The sequence below is a fragment of the Solea senegalensis genome, linkage group LG12 (genome assembly GCF_019176455.1).
Source record: "Solea senegalensis isolate Sse05_10M linkage group LG12, IFAPA_SoseM_1, whole genome shotgun sequence".
NCBI lineage: Eukaryota > Metazoa > Chordata > Actinopteri > Pleuronectiformes > Soleidae > Solea > Solea senegalensis.
The window spans coordinates 18,903,293-18,929,919 of record NC_058032.1 but is presented as its reverse complement, the minus strand read 5'-3'; the positions used below and the strand labels follow the sequence as shown (position 1 = coordinate 18,929,919).

Here is a 26,627-nt window from a genome sequence, read left to right as displayed (position 1 = left end):
TTTCGCTGTTCACAGCCGCGATCGTCTCTGATTGGTTGTGCTACCAGTTTCACCCACTGATGAATGGCTGAATTTGATGTTGATCTGAAATTTCAACATGGTGTGTCATTATACTACTAGTATTATTATTTCACTTCATATTTATGAGTTGTGGTCTTTGGTCCACTTGGGCACTCAAAGTGAATTCAAAGTGTACGAGACCCACCACACCACCTTGCTTGGCCTTTGACTAACTGAATTCACTACAGTTAAGTTGTGTTGTTCAGGGGTCGAATTAATCTTAATGTTAAGTTTTGCTGTGAGAACTGTGAGGATAACTAATTATCACCATTAAAGCAATGCAACAAGCAACAAATGTGCAGACTTACCTTTTAGCTTTAGCTGTTAGCTTCACCCAAGTCAAACAGCAGAAGAAGCTGATGATGATATGACCAGTGTTGTGTGACTAACACTTAAGTGTTATAGATAATATCGTTTGTGTTTGGTGTGTGTAACAGCACTAAGATCATAAAGAATAGATCTTTTCAGCTTTTGTTTTCTGTAAATAAAGTGAAACTTGTTAACAGAGCTCTCACTCAGCAACAGTTACAGGGTTTTCCTTTAAAACATTTCATTGTTCTTATGCCTGTATAAAACAACGATGGACTGTTTCATTATCAATTATCTCCTTTTATAATACACAGTTAAGTAAAATCTACTTCAATACGTTGATAGTACAAGAAAATATTATATCATACTTCTAATGTGGAGCACACAACTGAGTTCTTTAATCTCCATGCAGTTATCTTTTTACTTCCTTCCTTCCTCCCTTCTTTTCTTACTCCCTTCCACCCTCCTTCCCTCGCCTCCTTCCTTCCTGTGTGCAGGAGAAAAAGATGCTGGGTGTTGGGAGAAGAGAAGAGTAACAGACATCTGCAAACACTAAAGACTGAAAACAAAGAAACAAACAGATTTTTCTAAATACACCTGGACTTTGACATAGCTGCTGAGTATCAAAAATGCTTTTTACACTTGTGTTTGCAACAAAGTCTCACTGGGCTTTGTATTTTAGATCTGATTACATGTAGGAGGTTTTTAATGTACAATCTAAGGCTGCCCATGTCCTCTGAAGGACCTGTGAGTGCGTGTGCAATTGTCCCTTTAATTCTTGGTTGTGGCTTCAGTTTCCCTGAACACCAATAAGCGGAGAGTGGATGGGGGGAGGGGGGGCTGTAGGGGCTGCGTCTATGTCCATGGTTACTTCCTCTAGCCTCCTGCTCTTAGGATAACTGGGTCTTTCCTGACGCCGTTGCTGGACTGCAGGGCTGTGGCACCTCTGCGATGACCACTTCTGATTGTACTGCCTCGGGCTGACAGAGGGGGGGCTTTGGGTGTGGAGTAGGGACTTTGGCCAGTGTGGTGTGAGGGTGGCTCACCTGCAGCTGAGGCAGCTGCTGAGCCAGTGCTGCTGGTTTGGCCAGGATGAGCTGCGGTGCCGAGCAGCTGCTGGCCATCACCTGGACTGTAGACGGTTCCAAGGTGGGTTGTGGCAGATGCGTGGTGATGGTTTTGGCCTGGATGAGCTGTGTTAAATGGCCTGTTGGATTACCCTGCATGAGTGTGGCCAGCTGGTTGGCTGGAATGGTGATAATGGTGATCTTCTCTCCTGTTTTGGAGCTGGTGGGCAGCACAGTGGGCACAGCCTGGATTACCAGTTTGGGTGGAGTGCTGGCCATGGCATTTGCCACAGTTACAGGGACTCCAGTGGTGGTGGTGAGAATGGACGTAGAGTTTAATGTCACCTGACCTAGTGAGTTGGTCATGACTACTGGCATGGCTCGGATGGGCCTGCAGAGGAAGACACCATAAAGAAAAGACATTACACTCTAAACACTGTCCACATTTTGTATCATGTGTGAACATGGGACTGAGCAGCTGAAATCCGGTGGATATTTAATATGGGTGTGAGCCAGAACCAGTTTGTGCAGCACTAACAGAGAGGCTGTGAATAACAAGTTACACTATATTCAGATTGTTATTGTTAATGGCCTCCACACAAATAGCAATAAATTCAATATATTCCTTGAAAGAGAAATGTAGGTAACAGATGACCTAACAGCATCTCAGATTCAGATTCAGAAAACTTTATTTATTCCTGTAGGGCAGATCCGGGGGACACAAAATACAGTTCCCTACAAAAGTATTGGAAAAGTGAGGCCAATTCCTTTATTTTTGCCATGGACTGAAAACATTTGAGATTGAAATCAAAAGTTGAATGAGACAAGAGATGGACATTTCAGCTTTTACTTCCAGGTATTTACATCTGGATCTGATTCACAACTCAGAAGATAGTGTTTGAATTTTTCAAGTATGTGAACATGTGACTGACAGGTGTGTCCTATTACATTGACTATTCAAACAATAAAAAGCACTGAATGTCTATGCTCAGTTTCAAATTGGGTAGGATAGGTTTTGCATGTGCAGACTGCATTTATAAGTGGAACCAATATGAAAACCAGAGAGCTGTCTATGGGTGAAAACAAGCAATTGTGAATTTAAACTAAAACAAATGTTAGTTTGATGTCCAGCAACAACCTCCAGAGGGCAGGAGTGAAGGTATCACAATCTACTGTTTGCAGACTTCATGAACAAACATAGAATAGAGATGTCCGATAACATTGGCTCACCGACAATATCGGCCCGATCATCAGTTTTTCTGCCGATAATGAAAACCTGATCAAGTAATGCCTGGATTTCGCGAAAATGTGAGAGTAAACGCTTGGTATAAATTGTGGTGCGCTTGATTCGGAGGAAGCAATAATGATTAGAGGTAATTCAATTGAACAAGAAGTGCCTTGTGTTCTACTAGCCAGAGTACAGAGTACTATTAGCCAGAGTATCTCTGCCACTGCTGGTTCAAGCACAGAGCAGAGTACATCCATGGAGCAGAGCAGTAGCCCACCAGCTGCACCCCCTCCCCCTGAGAAGCAGCATAAGTCCCGTCACCACAGGGTTTAACCCAAATTGGCTGTCAGAGAGGAAGTATTCCTCCTGGCTGTTCAAAACTGATATGGGTATGGTAAGTAAGTAAATAAATAAATAAATAAATAAGGAAACAAATAAAACACTCAATAGATCAACAGGAAACTGATTCAAAAACTAGCTTACAGAGAGAGATACAGCGCCACCTACAGGTGTGGAGTTAGGGGTAAACAGCCAATAAATAGATTTTTTTCTTCTGCATACACACTCAGGACTCTGAAAATTGTCAGATTGCCTATCTTAGTCGGACTACGGCCTTAGCTCGATTAAACTGTGCATGCTCCTGGCCAGAAGGCTCTGGGTACTTCATCAGGTTTCACGAGGTATTGTCATATTGCCTACAGGTGTATTTTAAAGGTTCAGTCACCAGAGCAGTGTCAGGAAGTTATGTAATGTTTATTAACACAGCTAAATACAGACCTGGTGGTGGTGTTGCTAGGGATAACAGTGACGTAGGTCTGTTGAGGCTGGAGGCCAACAAGAGAGGTGCTGCCCAGACTTGCAGAGCCCTGTTGGTGAGCTGGGTGCTGAGCAGACACAACACCATCACCGTCTTCCACATCCTCACCCTCCTCCTCTTGCTCATCAATGACGCGTATGTTCTTGGGCATTTCTTTGAACTGGTAGGCCAGACGCTGGCCCTCGACCTTTGCCAGGATCCCTCGCTGGTAGTAATACCTAAACACATATATTCAGATTGAATATCAAAGCTGTGTTGTTATGTGTTGACATTTAGACATTGTTCAGGAAAAGAAGCAGTGACCTCAGGGCTCGGCCCATGGTCTCGTAGTTCATGTCAGGCTTGTTCTTGTGTTTCCCCCACAGTTTTGACACGGCCTTGGAGTCGACAAGTTTGAAGATTCCCTTCTCTCTCTGCATCCACTTAATGTAGCGGGGACATGTGTTTTTATCCTGCAACAGCTCCAGTAGGAACTCCCACAGATAGGTGGTGTTACCTGGAGAACAAGCAACACAACATTACCTTAATTTTTGGCTTGTATCTACGTAATTATAAGGGACACAGGTGCAGTGATATTCACGTCAACAGGTTCTCAGGAAACAGAGTTTGCAAAGGACCACAGAAAGTCTATACAAACACACAGAGACAATGAGATATTTGGCATTATTTTTGGCATAAAAAAGATGTGGTGGGCCTAGTGAAGGTTCTCATTGGGAGTGTAGTGTAGTTGCAGTGCAATAACAAGACAGATGCATTATCTACCTAAACGGAGTCAAAACTCAAGGACGTTCTGAAGTTTGTTCTTGAATTCCGATTTTACATAGTATAAAAAACTAAAATTCTCATTCAAGTTCAAATCTGAATAAACAAAGTACACTAAGCTGTACCTACTTATCTTGTGCAGAGTTGTAAGGAGAACTTAAGTATATCCCACATTTGACAAGAGAGTAGGGCTCTCAAAAATACCTGTATATTTTGGATGAAAATCTCTGTATTTATATTACAACCCCCATCCTCTCCTCTAAAGAGATGCAAACAAGAGGATACTTTACAGCAGTGGTCACCAACGTGGTGCCCTCGGGCACCTGGTAGCCCGCGAGCAGCCAACGAGGTGCCCGTGGGCACATTTCACTTCACCTCACTTGCATGTATCCATATGATCACTGAGTAAAATGTCCTTGATATTGTTTATACAAACTGTGATAATCATTAGGAGTAAGCACTGGAATTAATGTGTATGCAACTGAATGCATAATATTCACCATTTAAATGGTAAATTGCACAAAATAATAAAAATGAATATGGTAGCCCTCCATATTATTCTCTACCCTTCAGGTAGCTCTCGGTCTCAAAAAGGTTGGTGACCCCTGCTTTACAGCAACAGAATAAGTTGTATTGTGCAATTCTATACCTTGTTTGTTTACCTTCTTGTCTCAGCTGACATAGGGCGATTGACAGGGTACAGGGCCACACACATAGAGACAAACAACCATTCACTCTCACATTCACATCTATGGTCAATTTAGAGTTACCAATTTACCCAATCCTCATATTGCATGCTTTTTTTTGGACTGCGGGAGCAACCCGGAGAAAATCCATGCACACACGGGGAGAACATGCAAACCACTACACCAACTGTGTGGTATAATATAAAAACTACAAGTGGTGCTGGCTTTTATTTTACCAAACCTGAGCAACAACTTAATCATCTGTTTGTGATATTGACATTTTCTCAACACATTTCTCTAGATGTGTCAGTATGTTGCAGAATACATACAATCAAACAAAAAGCTCATACAAACCTTTGCCCTCTCTCGGTCTTTTCTTGATCCCTAAATCAAAGGAGCCATTGGAGGCAGGCTGGTGTAACTTTGGCTTACGTCCACCTGCATTCAAACACACAGAGATCATAACTGCACCGATTCATTTTTAGGGTGCAGAGAAGTAAGGTCTAGTTAGGCTAGGCTGCCAGAAATGCATATCCCAAGCATAACCAGATAGGCTTCTAAAAATGTATACAGCAAAGAAAAAATGGAATATGATTTTAAAATTTCATTCAAATCACATTTAATGGTTGTTTTTAATTCAAATTCAAGACTACAGATGCATCCAACTCTGAATGCTTTGGCTGCTCAAACTGACTTTAGAATTGCCTATTGCATTAATCTTAACATGACACACAAGGATGAAATCACAACTGGTGCCAGAAGTCTATACTCATGCAGCAGAGTGAAGCAAAGTAAATTTGGAGAGTGAGATGATGCACCACATTTTTCCCTGCATGCATGTTTGAAAGCTGGGCTACAAACCTATGTACACCTACATCTAGTATGGTCACTTGCAACTCAGTGTGGACAGTCTGCCAGAAAATATCTTATAACAATAAATAACTTAAGAAAAGTCAAAACACATAGTCTGAACAGCCCTATGCTGAAACCAGACCACATCAGACCTGTATGTGTCCCTGTAGCAGCTACAGGAATACATCAAACTGGAGGAGATGCTTAGCATGCACATTTGGCATGTGTGCTTTGTACAAACTTAAGCATATTTTACAATAAAAAGAATCATTCCCATACAAATGCACAAAACATCAGGTCTTAACTGGACGGGCTGAATCACGGTCCACAGCTACGTGTTTATGCACTATCCTTCATGTTCCTATCTGTGTGCGTGAACAGTCTTGTGACATGTATGATACGTTATTTTGAGCTGGTGATGGTTATGGTACAATTTTGTGTGTGTTAGAAGCGGCGATAATGAATGAAGAAAGTAGGCAATAGTACTGGGACTCTATGCGTGCAGCAAAGAGAGAGGAGGCAAAGGCAAAGGGTGGCGGTAGCACAGAGATAGAGTGAGACATCTTTTAACTTTAAAATTGTTTGATTTCCAGCTCTACAGGCCAAATGTGTCCTTGGGCAAGACATTTAACCCCACGCTGCTCCTGAAGGCTGTGCTGGGAGCGTGTCAATGGGTATGAAAGATGTGTTAGAAAATATGCAGCACATAGAAGAACTGTATGAATGTGTGAATGTGTCATCAAGACTAGAAAAGTGCTATATAAACACAGACCATTTACCAAAAGGCTTATAGTGAAGTATATAAGAGACTGGACACTAAGGAAGGAGAGACAAACTTAGCGATTGGCTAGACAGAGAGACAGAGCTGGAAAGGATGTGCAGCAGGATGTGTTGCTGCTAGTGTAAGTAACATGTGTTGCACAGTGCTTGCATACAGTTGCCGTTTTATCCACCACTTTTTTATCCGCCATCATCATAGGTAACACAAAATCTCAAAAGCTCCCACACAAGACAACAAATCAAGTCTGTTGAGGCATCCTCTAACTCCGCCCCCTTCTCCCTTGTCTTCTCTCGCCATTTCTACAACTGACTTGCACTGATTCACTGTGTTGAGCCCTAAAGGGTGAAGCTCAACAAAGAATCAAAGGAAGTTAGAAGCGAAGCTAATGCTAGTTTGCGCTGATTGTATATAAGTATATATGTATATGTATATAAGTGCACTGCATTTGACAAATTTGTCAGTAAACTGACCAACTAGCTGAGTTTTTTCATCTGTTTAGCTGGTTGGATATCTAGTGCTTCAAGCTAGTGAAGCCTTCACAATACAACCATATACTCTAGTGACACAAGTCTGATTTCACAATTCCTGATCGGATTTGTGTGTCCTCACAAATTTGAGTCACAACAACCAAAAAAAGAGACCTTAGTCACTTCATCCTGGTAATGTGAACATAGCCCTCTAGTCACCTCATTTGACAGTGACTGTCATAACAGACAAAAGGATTGTAGTCTGACCTCAACATTAAATTATCTTTGTATAACATCAGAGCTGAGTAGTATTATTAGCCTTTTTCAGATACAGTAAGATGTAATAAAATCTGCTTTTTGGATATCAATCAAATGTGGACAGGTCTACATTCAGGTGTAAATCACATCTGAGATCAATTCTCTAGAGCTCCCTTATTTTTTTACTTCTCATTGTTTTCCTTACATTTTATTTATTTGTGTCCACAATGTTAATGCATATAATATGGCATTTGCTCATTCAGATACTGTAGATGTTAACACAACAGGAGTGAAGAGTAGTAGTGTGTGTAGCAGGGACACTGACTTCCTCGCTTCTTCTTGGCAGCAGGTTCACATTCAGGAGAGATAGGGAAGGACTCTTCTTCTAAAGGCCCACACTCTGTTGACACTTCCACGACTGTCTCCATCATCACATCCTCTGCTGGGGTCAAACAACAACACAACAGCATGTTTTTAAAAGAAACACAATAAAAATAGGTGCTGTGTATTTTAAACATATCTTGATCCTGAACCTAATAGTCTTGGGCATTCAACAATATGTGACCCGCCCCGGCAAAAGCAGCAACAAGTCAGCCCAGCACAAACCAAGTAAACAATGAAAAAAGATTTTGTTTTTTACAAAATGAGGGATTTTTTTTTTAAATTAACATATGAGTTTTGTTCTTTGTTAATTCAATGGCGTTTGTTATTCTTTTAGCCAATGAGCTGCATGTTTTTTTTTTATAAATCTTTTTATTCGTTTTTTTTGTTTACATATAACAGTAGTTCACATATACAGTGTATGCAACAAGTCTTGTAGTGAAATTAGCAGTTGGTAGTCTTACACGATATATGTTGAAGTCAACAACTTAACTAAGTCTGAACTGCTCCCATGAGCCATTATTAACCTTTCCCCTTCCCACCCACTGTTAGATAGAGAAAAAGAAAAAACACATATATAAAAAACATATTGAAATGAATAAAATTCGAAAAATAAATAAATAAGTAAATAAAAATAAGGGGGGAAAAATAAAAGAGGTGGGGGGGCATCTAGTCACTGTCTGGGTGAATAATAGTTCTATCTAAGTACTCCAAGAAGGGCTGCCAGGTTTTGTTAAAGGCATTATCAGAACCCGCCAGTGAAAATCTAACCTTCTCAAGCTTGATATGAGTTAGGACCTCTCTAAGCCAGCTATTGTGTGAAGGTGGAAGAACATGTTTCCATTTAAACAAAATAAGGCGTCTGGCCAATAGAGTTGTAAAGGCCAGTACCCGACGCTTTGACGCAGGGAGTTGAGGCGTAGTGAGTGGAGGGGAGCCAAACAGGACCGTGCAAGGCTCAGGGTTAAGATCCATATCCAGCACTGTTGAGAGTGTATCAAAAATTTGGCGCCAGAAACCAGTGAGTTTCGGGCAGGACCAAAACATATGTGTGTGATTAGCAGGTGACTGATTACATCTATTACAACTGTCACTGGTGTCTGGATAAATCTTCGCCAGTCGGACATTTGTGTAATGCACTCTAAAAAGAACTTTACATTGTAATAAACCGAGCCTGGCACATATAGAGGATGTATGAACTAACTTAAGGATTTGGTCCCATTGATTATCTAAAATTGGAGCTCCCAGCTCCTCCTCCCAGGTCTGCTTCAGACGAGTCATTAGGTCAGGGTTAAGGGAGTCAATAGCATTGTAGATCACAAAGATGGAACGCTTTTGTGCAGGATCGAGGGTGAGCAAGGAGTCAATCTGAGACCCGGGTGGATGGTTAGGGAAGTGAGGGTAGTTGGTTTTAACAAAGTGCCTGGCCTGAAGAAACCGGAAAAAATGAGATTGAGGTAGTTCAAACCTGGCTGCAAGCTCTGTAAAATTTGTAAATATGTTATCTTTGTAAAGGTGCTTGACATGTAATAACCCTTTGTTACACCACATAGTGAAGGTGGAGTCTGACAGGGAGGGCGGGAATAAATGGTTTTTAACAACCGGTGCTAAAGTTGAGGGATCATTCAAGCCATAGTGTTTACGAAATTGGATCCAAATTTTTAGTGAGTTGGTAACAACAGGGTTCTGTGTGATATTATGCATCTTGAGGGGGAGTCATGCAGTAAGCAGGGACTGTAAGGAAAACTTTGAGGACCATAGCTCTAATTGAACCCAAGAGGGGCCTATGTCAGCTCCTCTGTCAATCCAATTAATGAGTTTGTTAATATTGCATGCCCAATAGTATTGGATAGGATTGGGTAGAACAAGACCGCCCAGCTTTTTGGGGAGTTGTAATACAGCTTTTCTAATACGGGGGGGCTTATTCAACCACAGAAAGGATGATATTGTCTGATCTAGCTGCTGAAAAAAGGATCGTCTGATGAAAATCGGAATATGTTGGAACAGGTAGAGAAATTCAGGTAGAATCACCATCTTTACCAGATTAACTCTGCCAAATAGGGAGAGAGGGAGAGAGGACCAACGAGCCAGGTCAAGCTTGCACTTATCAATGAGAGGGCGAAATTTTTTGTTGAAAAGGTCATTAAAAGAAGCAGTGATGAATATGCCTAAATATCGAAACCCCTCTGTAACAACTCTGAATGGAAAAGAAGACTGTGGCATCTTCTTAGACAAGGGATTGATAGGGAGAAGTTCACTTTTATTAAAATTCAATTTGTAACCAGAATATTTGCCGAATTGTGTTAGAATGTCTGTAATAACAGGGATGAATGACGCAGGGTTTGACACATATAATAACAAATCGTCTGCATACAGGGACAGCTTATGGGTGACCTCATTCCTGGTGATGCCCTCGACTCTCCCCTCCCCCCGTCGAAGCCCTCGACTCTCCCCTCCCCCCGCCGAAGCCAGATGGCCAGTGGTTCGATAGCTAGAGCAAACAGGAGGGCGGAGAGGGGGCATCCCTGTCTGGTACCCTGTCGGAGGGCGAAAGGGGGCGACCTTGCTCCATTTGTAAGGATATGGGCGGTTGGAGATTCATAAAGCAGTCTAATCCATGCGATAAAGTCAGAGCTAAAACCAAATTTAGACAGGACATAGTACAAATACTCCCACTCAACCCTGTCGAACGCTTTCTCAGCGTCAAAAGAAATTACAACCTCAGGTGAGACAGGGTTGGGGGAGCCAATGATGTTGAGAAGTCTCCTAGTGTTAGATGAGGAGTTCCTTCCAGCCATGAACCCAGTCTGGTCCGTGGAAATTAGGGCTGGTAGGGAAGAATCTTTTGGTCCACATTTAGAAGTGAAATGGGCCTATAGTTGCTACATTCAAGGGGGTCTTTGTCTTTTTTTAGTAAAAGAGAAATGTTAGCTTCCGATAGGGTTGGTGGCAAACTGCCACTATTAAAGGATTCATTATAAACGTTAACCAAATGTGGGGTTATTAGGATTGAATATGCTTTGTAGAATTCTACCACAAACCCGTCAGGGCCCAGGGATTTTCCACTTTGTAGCTGTCCAATCACTTCCTGTACCTCAGCCGTAGTGATTGGTGCGCCTAATTTGTCAGACAGACTACTATCAACTTTAGGATATGATAACATCTCCAAGGGGTTATGGGTTATTTGAGACGTTGGTCATAAAGAGAGGGAGTAGGTGCGGCGGCATATTGTGTGTCTAAGAGCCACACCATCCTCTCCGTGTCCACTTTTTTCAGCCGGGAAGCAAATGAAATCGCCTGACCCCTCAAATATGCTTTACATGCCTCCCAAAGAGTGCTTCTAGTAATGTCTGGGGTGTCGTTTGCGTGAAAAAAATTGCCTATTTCCTCCTGAAAGAATTTTTTAAAATATGGATTGTTCAGTAGTGGGAAAGTTTCCACTGTGTGTGTGTAGGGCTGTGGTTTGGGAAAATTTATGACAACTGATGTAGGAGCATGGTCTGAGATCACTATACTGTGATACTCGCGAGAGTTGACCCAGTGCAGCAGCCTATTATCCACAAAAAAAAAAATCAATTCTAGAATATGTACGGTGGACAAAAAAGTTCATTTTATTTCTCAGTAATGTACACTCAGCACCCCATCTTGACAGAAAAAAAACAGAAATGTAGAATTTTTTGCAAATTTATTAAAAAAGAAAAACACAAATATCACATGGTCATAAGTATTCAGACCCTTTGCTGTGACACTCATATTTAACTCACATGCTGTCCATTTCTTCTGATCCTCCTTGATATGGTTCTGCTCCTTCATTGGAGTCCTGTGTTTAATTAAACTGATTGGACTTGATTAGGAAAGGCACACACCTGTCTATATAAGACCTTACAGCTCACAGTGCATGTCAGCGCAAATGAGAATCATGAGGTCGAAGGAACTGCCCAAGGAGCTCAGAGACAGAATTGTGGCAAGGCACAGATCTGGCCACGGTTACAAAATAATTTCTGCAGCACTCAAGGTTCCTAAGAGCACAGTGGCCTCCATAATCCTTAAAGTGGACATATTATACCCTATTTCCCCCATTAAAATAGTTCCCTGGTGTCCTAATGAACATGTCAGTGACATGCTTTGGTCAAAATACCATAAGGATGAAGAATCATAGTAGTTCAATAACCCTGCTAAACCCGCCCCTTTCAGAACGCTCGGTTTTCATGCATGGTCCCTTTATATGCAAATGAGACACAGGCAAACACACACCCACTTCTTCCAGGGGGTTTCTGATTTGTCCTCTTTACAGCGCTTTACAGCTCTATTCGTCTCCCCCTCCCTCCACTAGCTCTCTGACAATATCAACATGTCAGCGAGAGTGCCGTCACAGGAAGAGACGTCCTACATAAGGATCGAGCCGAACACTGTCCAACTGTAAATCAGTTAAAAACACTTTAACTGAACAGAAGATCAGCGGTGACACAGAGAGTGCAGCACCGCTGATCGCCACCGCGGATCGCCAGCGGCGCGCTGAATAAACTGTATGTTGCTGTATCAGACCGGAGACTGTGCTCCGGAGACCTCACCACCGCTGACCAGCTCCGGTGCTCCGGCGAGCTGGCGATCAGCGGTGGCGATCACCGTGTAAGCTGAATAAACTGTATGTTGCTGTATCAGATCGTGTGTTCGTGTGTTTGCACCACTTCACATCAGACTGCGACCAGCGGTTGCCGTATTTAGTCAGGGGACGTATTTCACCGACGTACAAACACACAAATTGTTAAGAAAAGATCACATAGAGCTCATAACTGACCGATCAGCGGTGCTGCACTCTCTGTGCAGCGGTGCTACACTCTCTGTGTCACCGATAGTCTAAACTGCCGCTGGCGATCAGCTGATCGCACCACTTCACATCAGACTGCGACCAGCGGTTGCCGTATTTAGTCAGGGGACGTATTTCACCGACGTACAAACACACAAATTGTTAAGAAAAGATCACATAGAGCTCATAACTGACCGATCAGCGGTGCTGCACTCTCTGTGCAGCGGTGCTACACTCTCTGTGTCACCGATAGTCTAAACTGCCGCTGGCGATCAGCTGATCGCACCACTTCACATCAGACTGCGACCAGCGGTTGCCGTATTTAGTCAGGGGACGTATTTCACCGACGTACAAACACACAAATTGTTAAGAAAAGATCACATAGAGCTCATAACTGACCGATCAGCGGTGCTGCACTCTCTGTGCAGCGGTGCTACACTCTCTGTGTCACCGATAGTCTAAACTGCCGCTGGCGATCAGCTGATCGCACCACTTCACATCAGACTGCGACCAGCGGTTGCCGTATTTAGTCAGGGGACGTATTTCACCGACGTACAAACACACAAATTGTTAAGAAAAGATCACATAGAGCTCATAACTGACCGAGCAGCGGTGCTGCACTCTCTGTGCAGCGGTGCTACACTCTCTGTGTCACCGATAGTCTAAACTGCCGCTGGCGATCAGCTGATCGCACCACTTCACATCAGACTGCGACCAGCGGTCGCCAGCTCGCCGGAGCACCGGAGGTGGTGAGGTGGTGAGGTCTCCGGAGCACAGTCTCCCATCTGATACAGCAGCATACAGTTTATTCAGCGGTTCAGGCTGTTTAGGCTATCGGTGACACAGAGAGTGTAGCACCGCTGCACAGAGAGTGCAGCACTGCTGATCGTCAAGCGGCGAGCTGCATAAACAGCTGATTTATGTGATTGTATCAGACTGAGTCTGTGCTCCGGTCATGGAGGACGTACTGAACAAATATGTTTAATCAGGACGTGTCAGAATGGTCAGTTATGAGCTCTATGTGATCTTTTCTTAACAATTTGTATGTTTGTACGTCGGTGAAATACGTCCCCTGACTAAATAAGGCAACCGCTGGCCGCAGTCTGATGTGAAGTGGTGCGAACACACGAACACACGATTGCTGACTTTATCCAGCACATTAGCTTCATATATAAAATCCTCTGTAAAACACTGTGCTCCACTGTGCAGCCACCAACAGCACACTTGTCCCGCCGCGTTGACATAATACCGCTCTTCCTCCCTCGCCTGCACTCTCGCAGGGACAAGGTGGAGCTAAGGTGGAGCTTGCGAAGTAAACGTACTGGTGGGGCGGTAACATTCGCGGTGAAATGCGCATGCTGACGTCATAAGCGCAGGGAATTCAACATCGAGCGTTTTATCGCCTATACTTACACTAAGCGGAACCACGAAAACATGACTGAGTATTGTTTTTCCACACTTTGGCGACTGGTAGGGCCCCCAGAGTCCCAAATATCAGTATTAAAATGGTTAAAAAGTTGATTTTGCATAATATGTCCCCTTTAAATGGAATAAGTTTTGGACGACCAGAACTCTTCCTAGACCTGGCTGTCCAGCCAAACTGAGCAATCGTGGGAGAAGAGCCTTGGTGAGAGAGGTAAAGAAGAACCCAAAGATCACTGTGGATGAGCTCCAGAGATGCAGTAGGGAGATGAGAGAAATTTCCACAAAGTCAACTATCACTGCAGCCGTCCACCAGTCGGGGCTTTATGGCAGAGTGGCCCGACGGAAGCCTCTCCTCAGTGCAAGACATCCAAGACAGTGCATCATTCCCAAGAAGACTCATGGCTGTACTAGCTCAAAAGAGTGCTTCTACTCAATACTGAGCAAAGGGTCTGAATACTTATGACCATGTGATAGTTGTGTTTTTCTTTTTTAATAAATTTGCAAAAATGTCTACATTTCTATTTTTTTTTGTCAAGATGTGGTGCTGAGTGTACATTAATGAGAAATAAAATGAACTTTTTTGATTTTAGCAAATGGCTGCAATGAAACAAAGAGTGAAACATTTAAAGGGGTCTGAATACTTTCCGTACCCACTGTAGCTACTTATGCAGCCGCTGTTGCAGAGGCTCTCCTCATGGTTACTGCTGCTCCGAGAAGCTGCGTGTGTTTTCATCATTGAATGAAGATTGACCGGGAAAATTGTATTCAAACTAGAAGATGACGTTGAAGAAATCGATGGGAGTGACTGCATTACACTGGAGAACATCCCTAATCTACAGTTGACTTTAGCCAAAGATGACGAAGAATCAATTGGTCTTGCGGCAGAGGAGCTGGAGCATAAGATTTCAGAAGCCATATATACTGTAACATTTGAAGACAATAACGATAGAGAAATTGCGAAGATCCACAGTTTTGACTGCAAATGCTACGGAAGAAGAAAGGAGAATTCTCTACACGGGACACAGTCCTGTAGCCGCAATCTTTCTCCAGAGCTTATGTCCAACATACATATGGATTCTCTAGCGGCCCAAAGAGAGTGGCAGGACATGAGAATAATTGGACCTCTGGAAGCGAACAGACATACACTGCGTGTGACTGTGCGCCGTCAAGAAAACTCTCCCCCCTATCCGATCCACCCTCGGATAGGGGGTGACTGAGTGATGTTATCACTCAGTCAAACCCACATCGGAGGGCAGAGGCAAGAGCCATCAGTGCCATCACATACACAACACATAGTTCACGCCAGAAAAGGCAGACTTGATACTTGGGAGGGTTTTATTGTGGAGGCCCTGACAGAGAGAACACAGACAGAGAACACTATCCAGTTATAGACAGGTTGATGGTGGAAAGGAATCAGCACTTTTCAACATAGACAAATGAAGTACTAAGAGGTGTGCCAACTCTCAGCCAAAAACACATCGTTTTTGGACCAACAACTTCTGCCCATATGGCCCATATGGCCCAACACTATGGTATCAGTGAGTGAAACCTGTCAGCAGAGCTCTACCAGGTGCAGCGGCTTCTGCAAAGGAAGGAAGAACAGGGACAAGCCATCCATAGCACACAGGAGTTCCTATCCTTAATGTGGCCATATAAAGATGCATAGCCCTGACACTTCGTAGCGAAGATCGTTACTAACAGCACTAGTTAAAGTTAGTAACAACCTTCTCTTGGCCTCAGATAATGGTCTCGTCTCTTTACTTGTCCAGTTAGATCTTAGTGCTGCATTTGACACAATTGATCATAATATTCTACTGCAGAGATTGGAGCAGACTCTTGAGATCACAGGTGCTGCCCTCTGCTGGTTTAAATCATACTTATCTGATAGATTCCAGTTTGCTCATGTTAATGATAAAGCCTCACTACAAACAAAAATGTATTTGTGGAATTCCACAAGGCTCAGTGCTTGGGGCTATACTTTTTACCTTATATACAGTTGAAACCAGAAGTTTACATACACTATATAAAAAGACACATATGCTTTTTTTTCTCACTGGAGGATGAACCAGAAGTCCACAATTCTCTTCCTGATATCGTGGCTGATTTCTTTTGACTTTCCCATGATGTTACACAAAGAAGCGTGTGTCTCATTGTATTGTATTGTACATGTATTGTTTATACATGTCATCAATGACTGTATAAACTTGTAACTTGATAAAGTTACAAGTTTGATAAAGTTAAAGTTACTTGTTGTGTATCTGCTACTGGTCTCTCCCTCTTTTGTCTCTACCTCATCTCCCTCTTGTCCTTTCTCTCCCCCCTTTCTGTCCCCCACCTCTCCTCTGTCCCCCATTTTCCTTTCACCCCAACCGGTCGAGGCAGATGACTGCACATTTCAGCCTGGTTCTATCAGAGATGTCTTCCTGTTAAGAGGGAGTTTTTTCTCTCCACTGATGCCTAGTGCTTGCTCATTATGTGAACTGTTGGGGTTCTCTGCTCTCCTTGATGTTGTCTAAGTACAGTGCCTTGAGATGTTATGATCTGGCACTATACAAATAAAATTGAATTGAATTGAACTTCCTGTCACATTAGTGAGCTGTGAACGCAGTTTTTCTCGCCTGGGTCATGTAAAAAACTGGCAGTGGAGACACTAGGACCAGTAATCTGGCACTTTTGGCTATAAACATGGAGAGAACGAGGACCTTTGACTGCTACAATATCATTGAAGCCTTTGCACTCCATCACAGCAACAGACATATTTTTTTGTTGTGAAGACATCTATGGTAAGTGCATGATTTCCCCCTCTGTTGGCTATTACAAATGTGAGTAATTGTGTGGTTGAAGCACACACCATGGCTCTTCATAGTTACATCTATGATGCTCCAACAATAGGAACACTGCTGATTCATCATTAGACTAGTGTTAGTAACTGGGTGTGTGATTTTGTAATCTGAGCATTTTAGGCCAAAGTGTGCAGTGTCTGTTGCTGCTCCGTTGTTTTCAGAGCTTGACTGTGACAGAATTGTGTGAAACATTATTTTCAGAGGTTTACATTAGTAGGCTTATGAATGTTGTATCTATTGCCCTTGCATTGAATACTTTTACATATACTGTATATGCTTATAGTCGTGGAACAAGTATAGTTAATTTGGGTGTGTACGACTGTGTATATCAGGGGTGGTCCGATGTGATGTGAGTGACCTCCATAATGAAACGCCCCAAAACTCAAAGCACCATCTCTTAAGTGTTAAGCACCCCCATAGCACCTGCAACCTGCAACATAAAATCTCTGGAGCCACCACTGATTCCCGCGGCAGTGAAAAGTTGAATTGATTTTTTGTCGAGGTGAGCATGTGTCGATTGTCGGTCCTTTTGTTGAAAAAACAGTCCCATCCCTACTACTTCAATTACATCACGAACACGTCCTGTCTTTAGAGATTTCACACAGGGATGAAAGAAGTGTTGAAATAAAGAGAAGAGAAAACACACAGTCAGTTGCACTGAACAGCCGCAGCACATTCTTGTCTGTGTGTTTTATGTGCGCTGTGTGGTCTGTGACTGTGTGAGTGTGTGTGCTGCGGTTTTTCGCATTGCTCGCTTTTTTTTAAAAAAAAATTCAGAAAAGTCACTGGGGGTCTGTAAACAGGTCTAAATATACACACGGAAACGGCACAAAATGTAAACATTATTTAGCTTTCATTCCTGTGGCTTGGCTCATTCTGTCTCTATTTCTGTTATTATATATAATGTTTACAACATAGTCTTCTCAGTTTTCTGGTGTAATGTTACAGCACAACTACAGTGCTGTCATATGTATAACAGTGTTTTGAGTCGTTTCAGGGGTTCCATGTGGACGGAGATATTTCCTTAAACGATGCAGTCTTTACGGGGAACTTTTTGAAAACCGCAAAGACAAAGATTGTGTACATTTCGTGCCGTTTCCGTGTGAATGTGGCCTTAGCAGACCTGTATTGTGTGCCTGATGGTAAGAGTTCAAACAGGTAGTGTGCAGAGTGCTTGATGATGTTTAAAGATTGGTTTAGGTAACTGGGACTGGCAATGTCTAATGAGGGACTTAACAGCTTTATCTGACAGTACATTGCTTCATTGTTTCCTGTTCTTAGTGCTTATCCTGGGTAACATCAGTGAAGATAAGCTAGTGACCATTTACTTGCAATTACATTTTTAACTTTCATCTGCGGCCGCACGGTGGTATAGTGGTTAGCACTCTCGCCTTGCAGCGAGAAGACCCGGGTTCGAGCCCCGGTTGGAACAAGGGCCTTTCTGCATGGAGTTTGCATGTTCTCCCCGTGTGTGCGTGTGTTCTCTCCGGGTTCTCCGGCTTCCTCCCACAGTCCAAAAACATGCAATGTGGGGATTAGGTAAATTGGACACTCTAAATTGACCGTAGGAGTGAGTGTGAGAGTGAATGGTTGTTTGTCTCTAGTTGTGTGTGGCCCTGCGATGGACTGGCGAACTGTCCAGGGTGTACCCCGCCAATCGCCCGATGTAGCTGAGATTGGCCCCCCGCGACCCTCTGGTGGAGGATAAAGTGGTTAGATGATGACTGACTGACTTTCATCTGCCATCATGGCTGAAGTAAATGACACAAGGCCACATTACAAGTATCGATGGTATCGATGGTATCGATCAAAGATTACCGATACCTTCATTTCGATACTAATTCCTGATCGATACTCTTTTTGATACCAGTTTTATAATATCATTTCTAAAAAAGAATTACATTACACATTATGGAAAAAATCCATCCTTAGTTTTTATTTTTCAGTTTTGGCATTTTTACACTCAATGGATTTTTTTTACATAAAAAATAACTACAAATTATTTTCAGTGCAAAAAGAACAATTGCAAACAAGTGACAAGTCATTTTCACTAAGGATCTCACAGAAACTTACAGAGGTAAAACCAATGTCTAATCACCTCCCTATTCGACATTAGAACACAATACATAACAATAACATGGTTGTATTATCATTACTCAAAAACCACAATCTAGACTGAGATAACCTAGGCTTAACTGGCCAACAATAGCAACATTTTACACACCTCCACTGTAGAAAAGGGTAGCAAACCTTAAACAATAAAGTTGTGACTGTGGCACTCGTCTTGTTTTTCCTTCACTCATTTTCTTTTCTGGTCAGTGTGAACAGATTCACATTGACTAGCCTTGTCCTCCTCACATCAGGGTGAGAGGCTACTGTGAGGACAAGATAAACATAACAGTAACAGCCAATGCAATAGATGTTAATAGGCTAAGCTTTATCAGTTACTGTCCATATTCAGTAAGCTTTTCATTTAGTTAGCTATATAGCCATAACATAAAACTACACACTAATATCTTAAGTTAGCATTACATGGATCCCAGTTTAAGCACATATTACGGCACAGTAACATTAACTTAAGTAAACAAATATACAACACGTAAACTTACCTGTTGAAATCCCCGACACAGTGCCGTCAGTACTCGTCAAGGATGAAGCGGAGTCTGGTGGAGCTGGGAAGTTGAGGAGGTGGATGGCCACGCTCCGCTCTTCTTACATTCAGGAACTGAGCAACTTTCTGCTCTGAGGTTGATGCCGTGCGTGTTCGGGTGCTTCGTTAAATATGCTGTGTTGCCGACCTTAGTGGCGATATCTAATTAACAAATTGCATCTCGCACTACATTAGTATTACTTTTGTTGAAATGGAGTCACACACTTTCGACCTCTGTGGCATTTTTAGCCCCTTAGTCACAACACACTTTCGTGTAGTTAACAACACAGATACACTTGAACCCCGTCTGTGGGCGTAACAGCATTGTATTCTTCCTGCACGCCGCAACCACGCGTAACGTTAGAGCCAATGACCGGCAGCATTATCAGATCTTGATCACGTGATTAACTCTGAAAATGTCGAAACTTAGGACTGAAAAACAAGGCATGTTTCGATACCTTGATAGTATCGAAGCAATTCGGTCGGTGCCATAAAAGAACCGAAGTTTGGTACCCAGCCCTACAAATAATCACCCGACACCAGCAGCTTTCACATCAGTATCAATACTGGTTCTCAATAGGCTCTCAATAGACTTTGATGTCTATTTACGATCAACGTTCATGTATAACGTAATGTAACATTCATGTTACATGTAAAGTATGTTCAATGTGGAAGAGTAAGAGTTTTATGAAGATAACATCATGAAACTCAAACTGGAAGTGTATTCACTTTGAAATCATATAATATCATGTGATATAAATGATGCAAAAATGCACGTTGATATATTGTGCAGCTATTGTTTGACAGGATAGACCTGTAATTTCTTTTGGTAAAAGTGCTTGTGACAAAATTTTGAATATGTAAGAAAATAAAATTGGCATTGTATCAAAATCGTGCATGGGTTGAGCTCTAGGGTTTACCTGTGTTGCGTTCACTGTGCAATCCTCCAGGAGACTCCATATGGAGAAGAGCTTCAGCTGCTTCAAAGGTTTTGTCAAAAGAAACCATGTCATGACCTGACATCTCCACTGCAAAGAGGAACACACAAAGTTCTGTCAGTACACACATCTCTATAAATATGCCACGATGATGACTGAAGGCAAAAGCACACAAGTGTAACAACACAATGATCCTGTTAATGCTGAGTGTTACCACAAAAGTGTAATGCTTCAGGCTGACAATTTGAAAACACTGATTCCATTGTCTCAGGTTTGACACAGTTCCTCCTTTCCTGTTTCCTGTAATCTAGTCTTAAAGGGGACATATTATGCAAAATCAACTTTTTAACCATTTTAATACTTGTATTTGGGACTCTGGAGGCCCTACCAGTCGCCAAAGTGTGGAAAAAGAATACTCAGTCATGTTTTCATGGTCCCCCTTAGTGTAAGTATAGGCGATAAAACACTCGATGCTGAATTCCCTGCGCTTATGACGGCAGCATGCGCATTTCACCGCGAATGTTACCGCTCCACCCTAGCTCCACCTTAGCTCCACCTTAGCTCCACCTTAGCTCCACCTTGTCCCTGCGAGAGCGCATGCGAGGGAGGAAGAGCGGTATTATGTCAACGCAGAAGTGTGCTGTTGGTGGCTGCACAGTGGAGCACAGTGTTTTACACAAACTTCCAGCCTCAGAGGATTTTATATATGAAGCTAATGTGCCAGTCAGCAAACGTGTGTTTGTGTGTTCGCACCACTTCGCATCAGACTGCGGCCAGCGGTTGCCGTATTTAGTCAGCGACCGTATTTCACTGACGTACAAACACACACATTGTTAAGAAAAGGTCACATAGAGCTCAAAACTGACCATTCTGACAAGTCCTAATTAAAAATATTTGTTCAGTACGTCCTCCATGACCGGAGCACAGACTCAGTCTGATACAGTCACATACAGCAGCAGCATGCAGCTCGCCGCTGGCGAGGGTTAGAATAAGTTCTAGGACAGAAGATGCTCTTGGAAGAGCTGGGTTTTCAAGAGCTTCTTGAAGATAGAAAGGTCCTGGTAGCATTTGAGCTGTGCTACAACTGTATAGTGGAAAAGCGCCAGAGACATTTTGGAAAGGAATCCAAAATGTAAGCAGACTTCATTTAAAAAACAGATATCTTCTTTTTTTATTAATTTCATCATCATTTTTCTTTTGTGCATTCCATGTAATCAAAGTGCAGTTTTGTGATATCATCAGATTCTCACCTAAATTAAATGGGATAACACTTGGGTGATAACCTACCCATCTCAAAAAAATTCAGATTGATCTGTCAAAAACTGTAGACAAGAAATCGCTGATCTTAGAACAGACACTACAGATTAACCCATGTCCATGAAAACATAAGTGGTGACCATTCCTTATTATAACATCCAGTCTTCATGCTGTGTATTTGCAATGTGTTGTGTGTTAGTATTTCATCTTTTCCTTTGCGGTGTAATAATTTTTAAACAAACACAATTATCCATAAATGTACACATAAAGAATTCAAGCTCACTCACCAGTTTCAGCCACTTCAGTGACCACCTCCTGCTCTTCAGCCACGTCCTGCATCAAATATGTCCCGTCGTTGTAAACCAGGACCTGGGCTGAGTAGCACTCCTCCACCTGGGCACTGGGCACCTCCTCCACGATTACAGCTGGACAGTCCTCCTCCTGCAGCACTGTACCCTCCTCCTCATCCACGTCATCCTCCACCTCCTCGCCGCCCTCTATGATCACTGTCTCTACCTCCTCATCGTCTTCCTCCTCCTCCTCTTCAGCAGGATGCTGCACACACTAAACACAGTTTGAACATTTTTTTCAACATTACACATGCCTTTTGACTCCATGTCCAAGTATATTTTGGAAACTAACACAGAGCGTTGGATAACTGTAGATTCATGGAAGATATGAGATAAATTATGTCATTTTCTTTAGACTGGAAGTTATTACAGATTACCACAATCGCTACCACATCTAAGAACGGAGATGATCTGCAGAGACAGCTGACAGACAATATCCAAATTCAGGTGCGTGAAGGTTAATAGATAAAGTCAAAGCTAATTTTAAATATGTCTTTGTTTCGGAGTTGTACACCAATATTATGTAAATGGTAGTGCTGGGCGATAACAATATGTACTGCAATAGACAATTCTGCGACATCAATAGAGATAAGGTTCGATAAAGTCACTCAACTTCATTAGGAAAAACAACAAAAAGTGCTAGAAAAATAGACGAAGCAGGTTCCCGTGTCTCACTCACAACAACAGCATGTGAACATCGAGTGAGAAGAGGCGAGAATGATCGCTGAAAGGACATATTCCCTCACCAGTATGGTAGTTTTTTTAGTTACTTTAAGTCCCACCACAGTCACGCCAATGTCGTCTACAAATTACGCCACATGACCATACCCTATTCTACCATGTTCGTCGCTCACACCCCCTGGATTACACCTGTTGTACGGCACTGCAATCATCTGTCACTACATGTGGAGATAGGCAGACCGCCCTGTTGAGTTACTCTGTAACAGTCACGTATGATAAAAAATCTAAACATTATAAAGACACACCTGAGGCAGTGACTTATCACAGAGCCAAGGACAGAGCCAGGAAGTTTTTAAAAATCTCATGAACGTGCTTGACATTACTATTTTCCTCTGTGTCATCTGATTGATAACTGTAGTGATTAAAATAAGAGGGGACACAGTGACATACCAGTATGTGTTCACACAGCTTTAAAGACATTTTAACACTTAAAATGGGGCCAAACAATTACTGACAATGCTTGACTGTTACAGTACATCCTTTGCAAAATGTCATAACCTTTGCATAGGATGCAATATTGCTCATCCTGCCAAAGCATTCCCTCAAATAGAACTCCTATGGGGACATCCAATGTGTGTCTGTTAGGGGTGTTTTCCATTATAACTTGAATATCAATCAAAACGACGTCACAATCTTGACCTTCAAAAGCAAAGGTGGAATCGAGGATTCAACCACATCCCCAGTGTTGTGGTTGTAGCACGGCTATGCGTTAGCTGCTCCCTGAAGCTAACCTGAAGCTGCTGCCAACTAATAGTAACAACGGCAACATACGCGTTTGAAGTATCAGACACGTGACCTTATTCAGTGGTGGAAAACCCTAAAACATTTCATAAATATACAGGAACCACGATACAAAATGTCAAGCAGGTCACATCTTACTACAATGGTGTTTCCTTACATGTACGATCATGTTATTGAAGGACAGAGGTCAGATTTACTGATTGCTGGACCTTCAGAGCAACAGAGAGCTACATGACTCTATGACTTCTCTTCTTTTTACACTTCGTTTTCACAACTAATAGTCCGCAAGACTCGGTTAAATGGGGGGTTGCAACACTAAGCCGGGCTAAATTTGCTTTCACACTGCACTTTAGTGAAACAAATCGACCCTTTTGAATAACGTATTCCCCCTCCTCCAATTACTCAGGAGAAGACACGACAACAATGAACAAGAAAACTTGCTCATCTGTTGGTTAATGCAGTACAACTTCTGTTTCCTCCACATAAGAGCAAGTTACTGTGTAACTGTATTTAACTGTATTGATAGTGAGCCTTCAATACGCTGTAGCTTACAGACAGGGATCAGCCATCACGAGTATGATGACATAGGTATCTTCCACATTAGGGCTAAATGATTCTGGAAAAATGTAACGATAACTAAATAAATAATATATAATATAGATAAATAACGATTTTTTTTTGCTTAGAATTGAGATCACGATTCTCTGGCACGATTTTGTCACAAATCTAAATGTTTAATGCACTCATGAACAAAAGATTAGAAACATTAAATTAGGCTTTCAAGTAAAGTGCCTGAACATGGCCCTGCATAATGGGCTTATTGTTATTAATATTGTAGTGACTTAAGTGACATATGTCACGTTTCCACTAGCTCGACTTGCCTCGTGCCTTGTGATGCACCTCGTGAAATAAAATGCAGAAACATTGTTGTCACTTACAAATGAGATTACATGTAGTTGTCAATCGAGATCGCGATTTCTAACAGATATATTGTGCAGCCCTATTTCACATGTTCTGCTGCCACCAGCTTTGGGGAGATACAATTGCTCTTACCTGCTGTGGTTCCTCCACGACGGTGACATACTCCACAATGTTTCCTCCACCGTCTGACACGACCACAGAAGTCATTACTCATTCCTACCAAAATAAAAGTAACACAGGTCAGAACAGAGATTGCAGAATTAAGATAGGAGAGCTGAAGGTTTAAATGTGTAAGCCCCATTTAAAAAATGTAATTCCCGAAGTGAACAGTTAAAGTGCAGTTCCTGCCTATGCTCTCCTCATGGTGTAGCCCAGTTATGCTGCAGTCTCTCTTGCAAGAAACGATCATGTACTACTATAACACATTAGTAGTCAAAACATCTAGGTCCTGATGATAAGGCAAAACCAGTCAAACACAGATGGAATTAACTCAGCCATAATGGATTGCATCACTGCATTACATTGGTCAAATCAAATACACATAAAATACATAAACTACCCGTCAATCATTAAATAACAGTTCAAAAAGCCTCTTCATTTGTACACCAAATTACGGCTTTTGACATTTACAAGCAGGTAATTACACATTGAAAACAATACTGTTGTGTATGTCTATCGATAATTAATCATTTTGATAAAAAACATTGCTGTTTATTTAAAGAAAATTAAATGATGAGATTTTACCTTAAATGTGAATTACGTTGTGTTGTAACCGCGACTGTATGACTGTAAACACAGTTTCTCTGATTTGTGGACAAAAAAAACATTTGCAGACATTGCCATTTTGAGATTTTGGAAAACCATCCAACATAACTATTCTACCATCCGACTGGAATGGACCAAACAACCGAATAATCTAATAATGAAACTCACAATAGCCGCACGTTTGTCTGGTATACAATCACAATCGTTCTGCGGGCGTTGGCTCAAAAGCCGTACAACTTATTAACTAACATCTAATGAAACAGTTACGCTGTGTTGACTGAGTGAAGGGATGTCAGGAGTCCGCAGCAGCAGCAGCACACGAGTTTATGTTTACTTTCTGAGCGACTGTGTTCTCAACACCCGCTCCTCAAAACTCTCCTGCTAACGACATATCTATTCATACCCACACTTCACTGGACTTAGTCAACGTAACTGCTGGATTCAATTACAACTAATACTTGATACAGTATAAACACTGATGACGCATCGCCTCAACCAGATAACTTGGCAGTAGCCAACATTAAGCTCAAATCAGTTAGCATAGAGCTAGCGAAAAAAGATATGATAATAATGGTAATAATAACAACAGTATTAATTCATATGAGGGCCACACTGTAACTCGCCAACACAACGAATAAGAGTAGTTATGTTGATGTTAATGCTTCGACATTCATCTCCTTACCTTGTTTTGCTTTAGCTGGTACAAAAGTAAAGCTCCTCGGCTAGCACTAGCTGGGCCTAATGTTAGCCACAATGTCGACTTCGCCTGAGCAAACCAGTCCTTTTGAGCCTCGGTCCCTTTGGGGAATTATTTTACGACACAAGCGACACAGTGTGTTGACCAGGAGATGGACGTGGAGATACTGGACGTGTTTGCAGGTCTTCTGTTGATGTTTGGAGCACTATATTCTCTGCTATCCTGCAGCTTTCCGGCGCGCTACCTCTTTGCTGCAACTAATTCACAGGGTCAAAGCGCAAACGGCTGTGACGTCATCAGCACGAATCCATCAACAATACACGAATTTCCCCCACCATCTATTATTCAAAAAATAGGAAAACTGCTGAAACCATTCAATTGTGCTCTATTTTTAATGTATTTATTTGAAACTCCCCCTGCCTCTGATCTTATTGTGTATGTATGTATTAATGACTCTGTTTGCGTGTTGTTATTGTTTTGAAAATGAAGGCACGGGTTCATATGATCATGTTCACTTAACATGTCACGATCATTTAAAAGGCACTATGAGACAAACGTTCTTCTGTATCTGTGGATTCCATGAAACATGTTTTTCATTAAAATCACGTTTCAATATTGAGGAGATTCATCTCTTTATAGCATTGGTCTATATGTAAGAATATAAAGTGTCAGAAATGTGATGACAAAAACCTGTCACAATCAAACTACAACATTTCACAGCAAACTTTTATCATGCATGTTTTTCAATCCAGCCATACTGTAGGAGGCATCATGACAATAAGTTAGTTTTCTCTCCCTCCCCCTAGTTTTATGCTCTCTCTCTC

The 26,627-nt window shown here is 42.1% G+C and overlaps 1 protein-coding gene across 3 annotated transcripts; it reads right to left on the bottom strand.

The window, feature by feature from the left end:
* Nucleotides 1–585: 585 nt before the first annotated feature.
* LOC122778496 (ETS-related transcription factor Elf-2-like) lies at nt 586–26,073 on the bottom strand. 3 transcript variants are annotated; one of them, XM_044040460.1, is made up of 9 exons: nt 25,789–26,073; nt 24,474–24,557; nt 21,876–22,152; nt 20,314–20,421; nt 7,613–7,729; nt 5,284–5,367; nt 3,785–3,977; nt 3,442–3,699; nt 586–1,827 (listed from the first exon to the last, which is right to left on the bottom strand). In XM_044040460.1, exons 2-9 carry the CDS (start codon nt 24,546–24,548, stop codon nt 1,260–1,262), a joined length of 1,680 nt encoding a protein of 559 aa, XP_043896395.1. In that variant the 5' UTR covers nt 24,549–24,557; nt 25,789–26,073; the 3' UTR covers nt 586–1,259. The 3 variants fall into 3 exon arrangements, with proteins under 3 accessions (XP_043896395.1, XP_043896396.1, XP_043896397.1); XM_044040461.1 differs by having other exon boundaries at nt 7,613–7,726; XM_044040462.1 differs by having other exon boundaries at nt 21,876–22,143.
* Nucleotides 26,074–26,627: the final 554 nt, after the last annotated feature.

What these genes read in the sequence shown, in the direction of transcription:
- LOC122778496 (XM_044040460.1), bottom strand. Translation starts at nt 24,548, where the DNA reads ATGACTTCTGTGGTCGTGTCAGACGGTGGAGGAAACATTGTGGAGTAT. An exon ending in GCACAGTGAACGCAACACAG is followed by an intron (nt 7,730 to 20,313) that starts GTAAACCCTAGA and finishes GTTTGACCCCAG; the next exon opens with CAGAGGATGTGATGATGGAG. An exon ending in AAGACCGAGAGAGGGCAAAG is followed by an intron (nt 3,978 to 5,283) that starts GTTTGTATGAGC and finishes CTTGTTCTCCAG; the next exon opens with GTAACACCACCTATCTGTGG.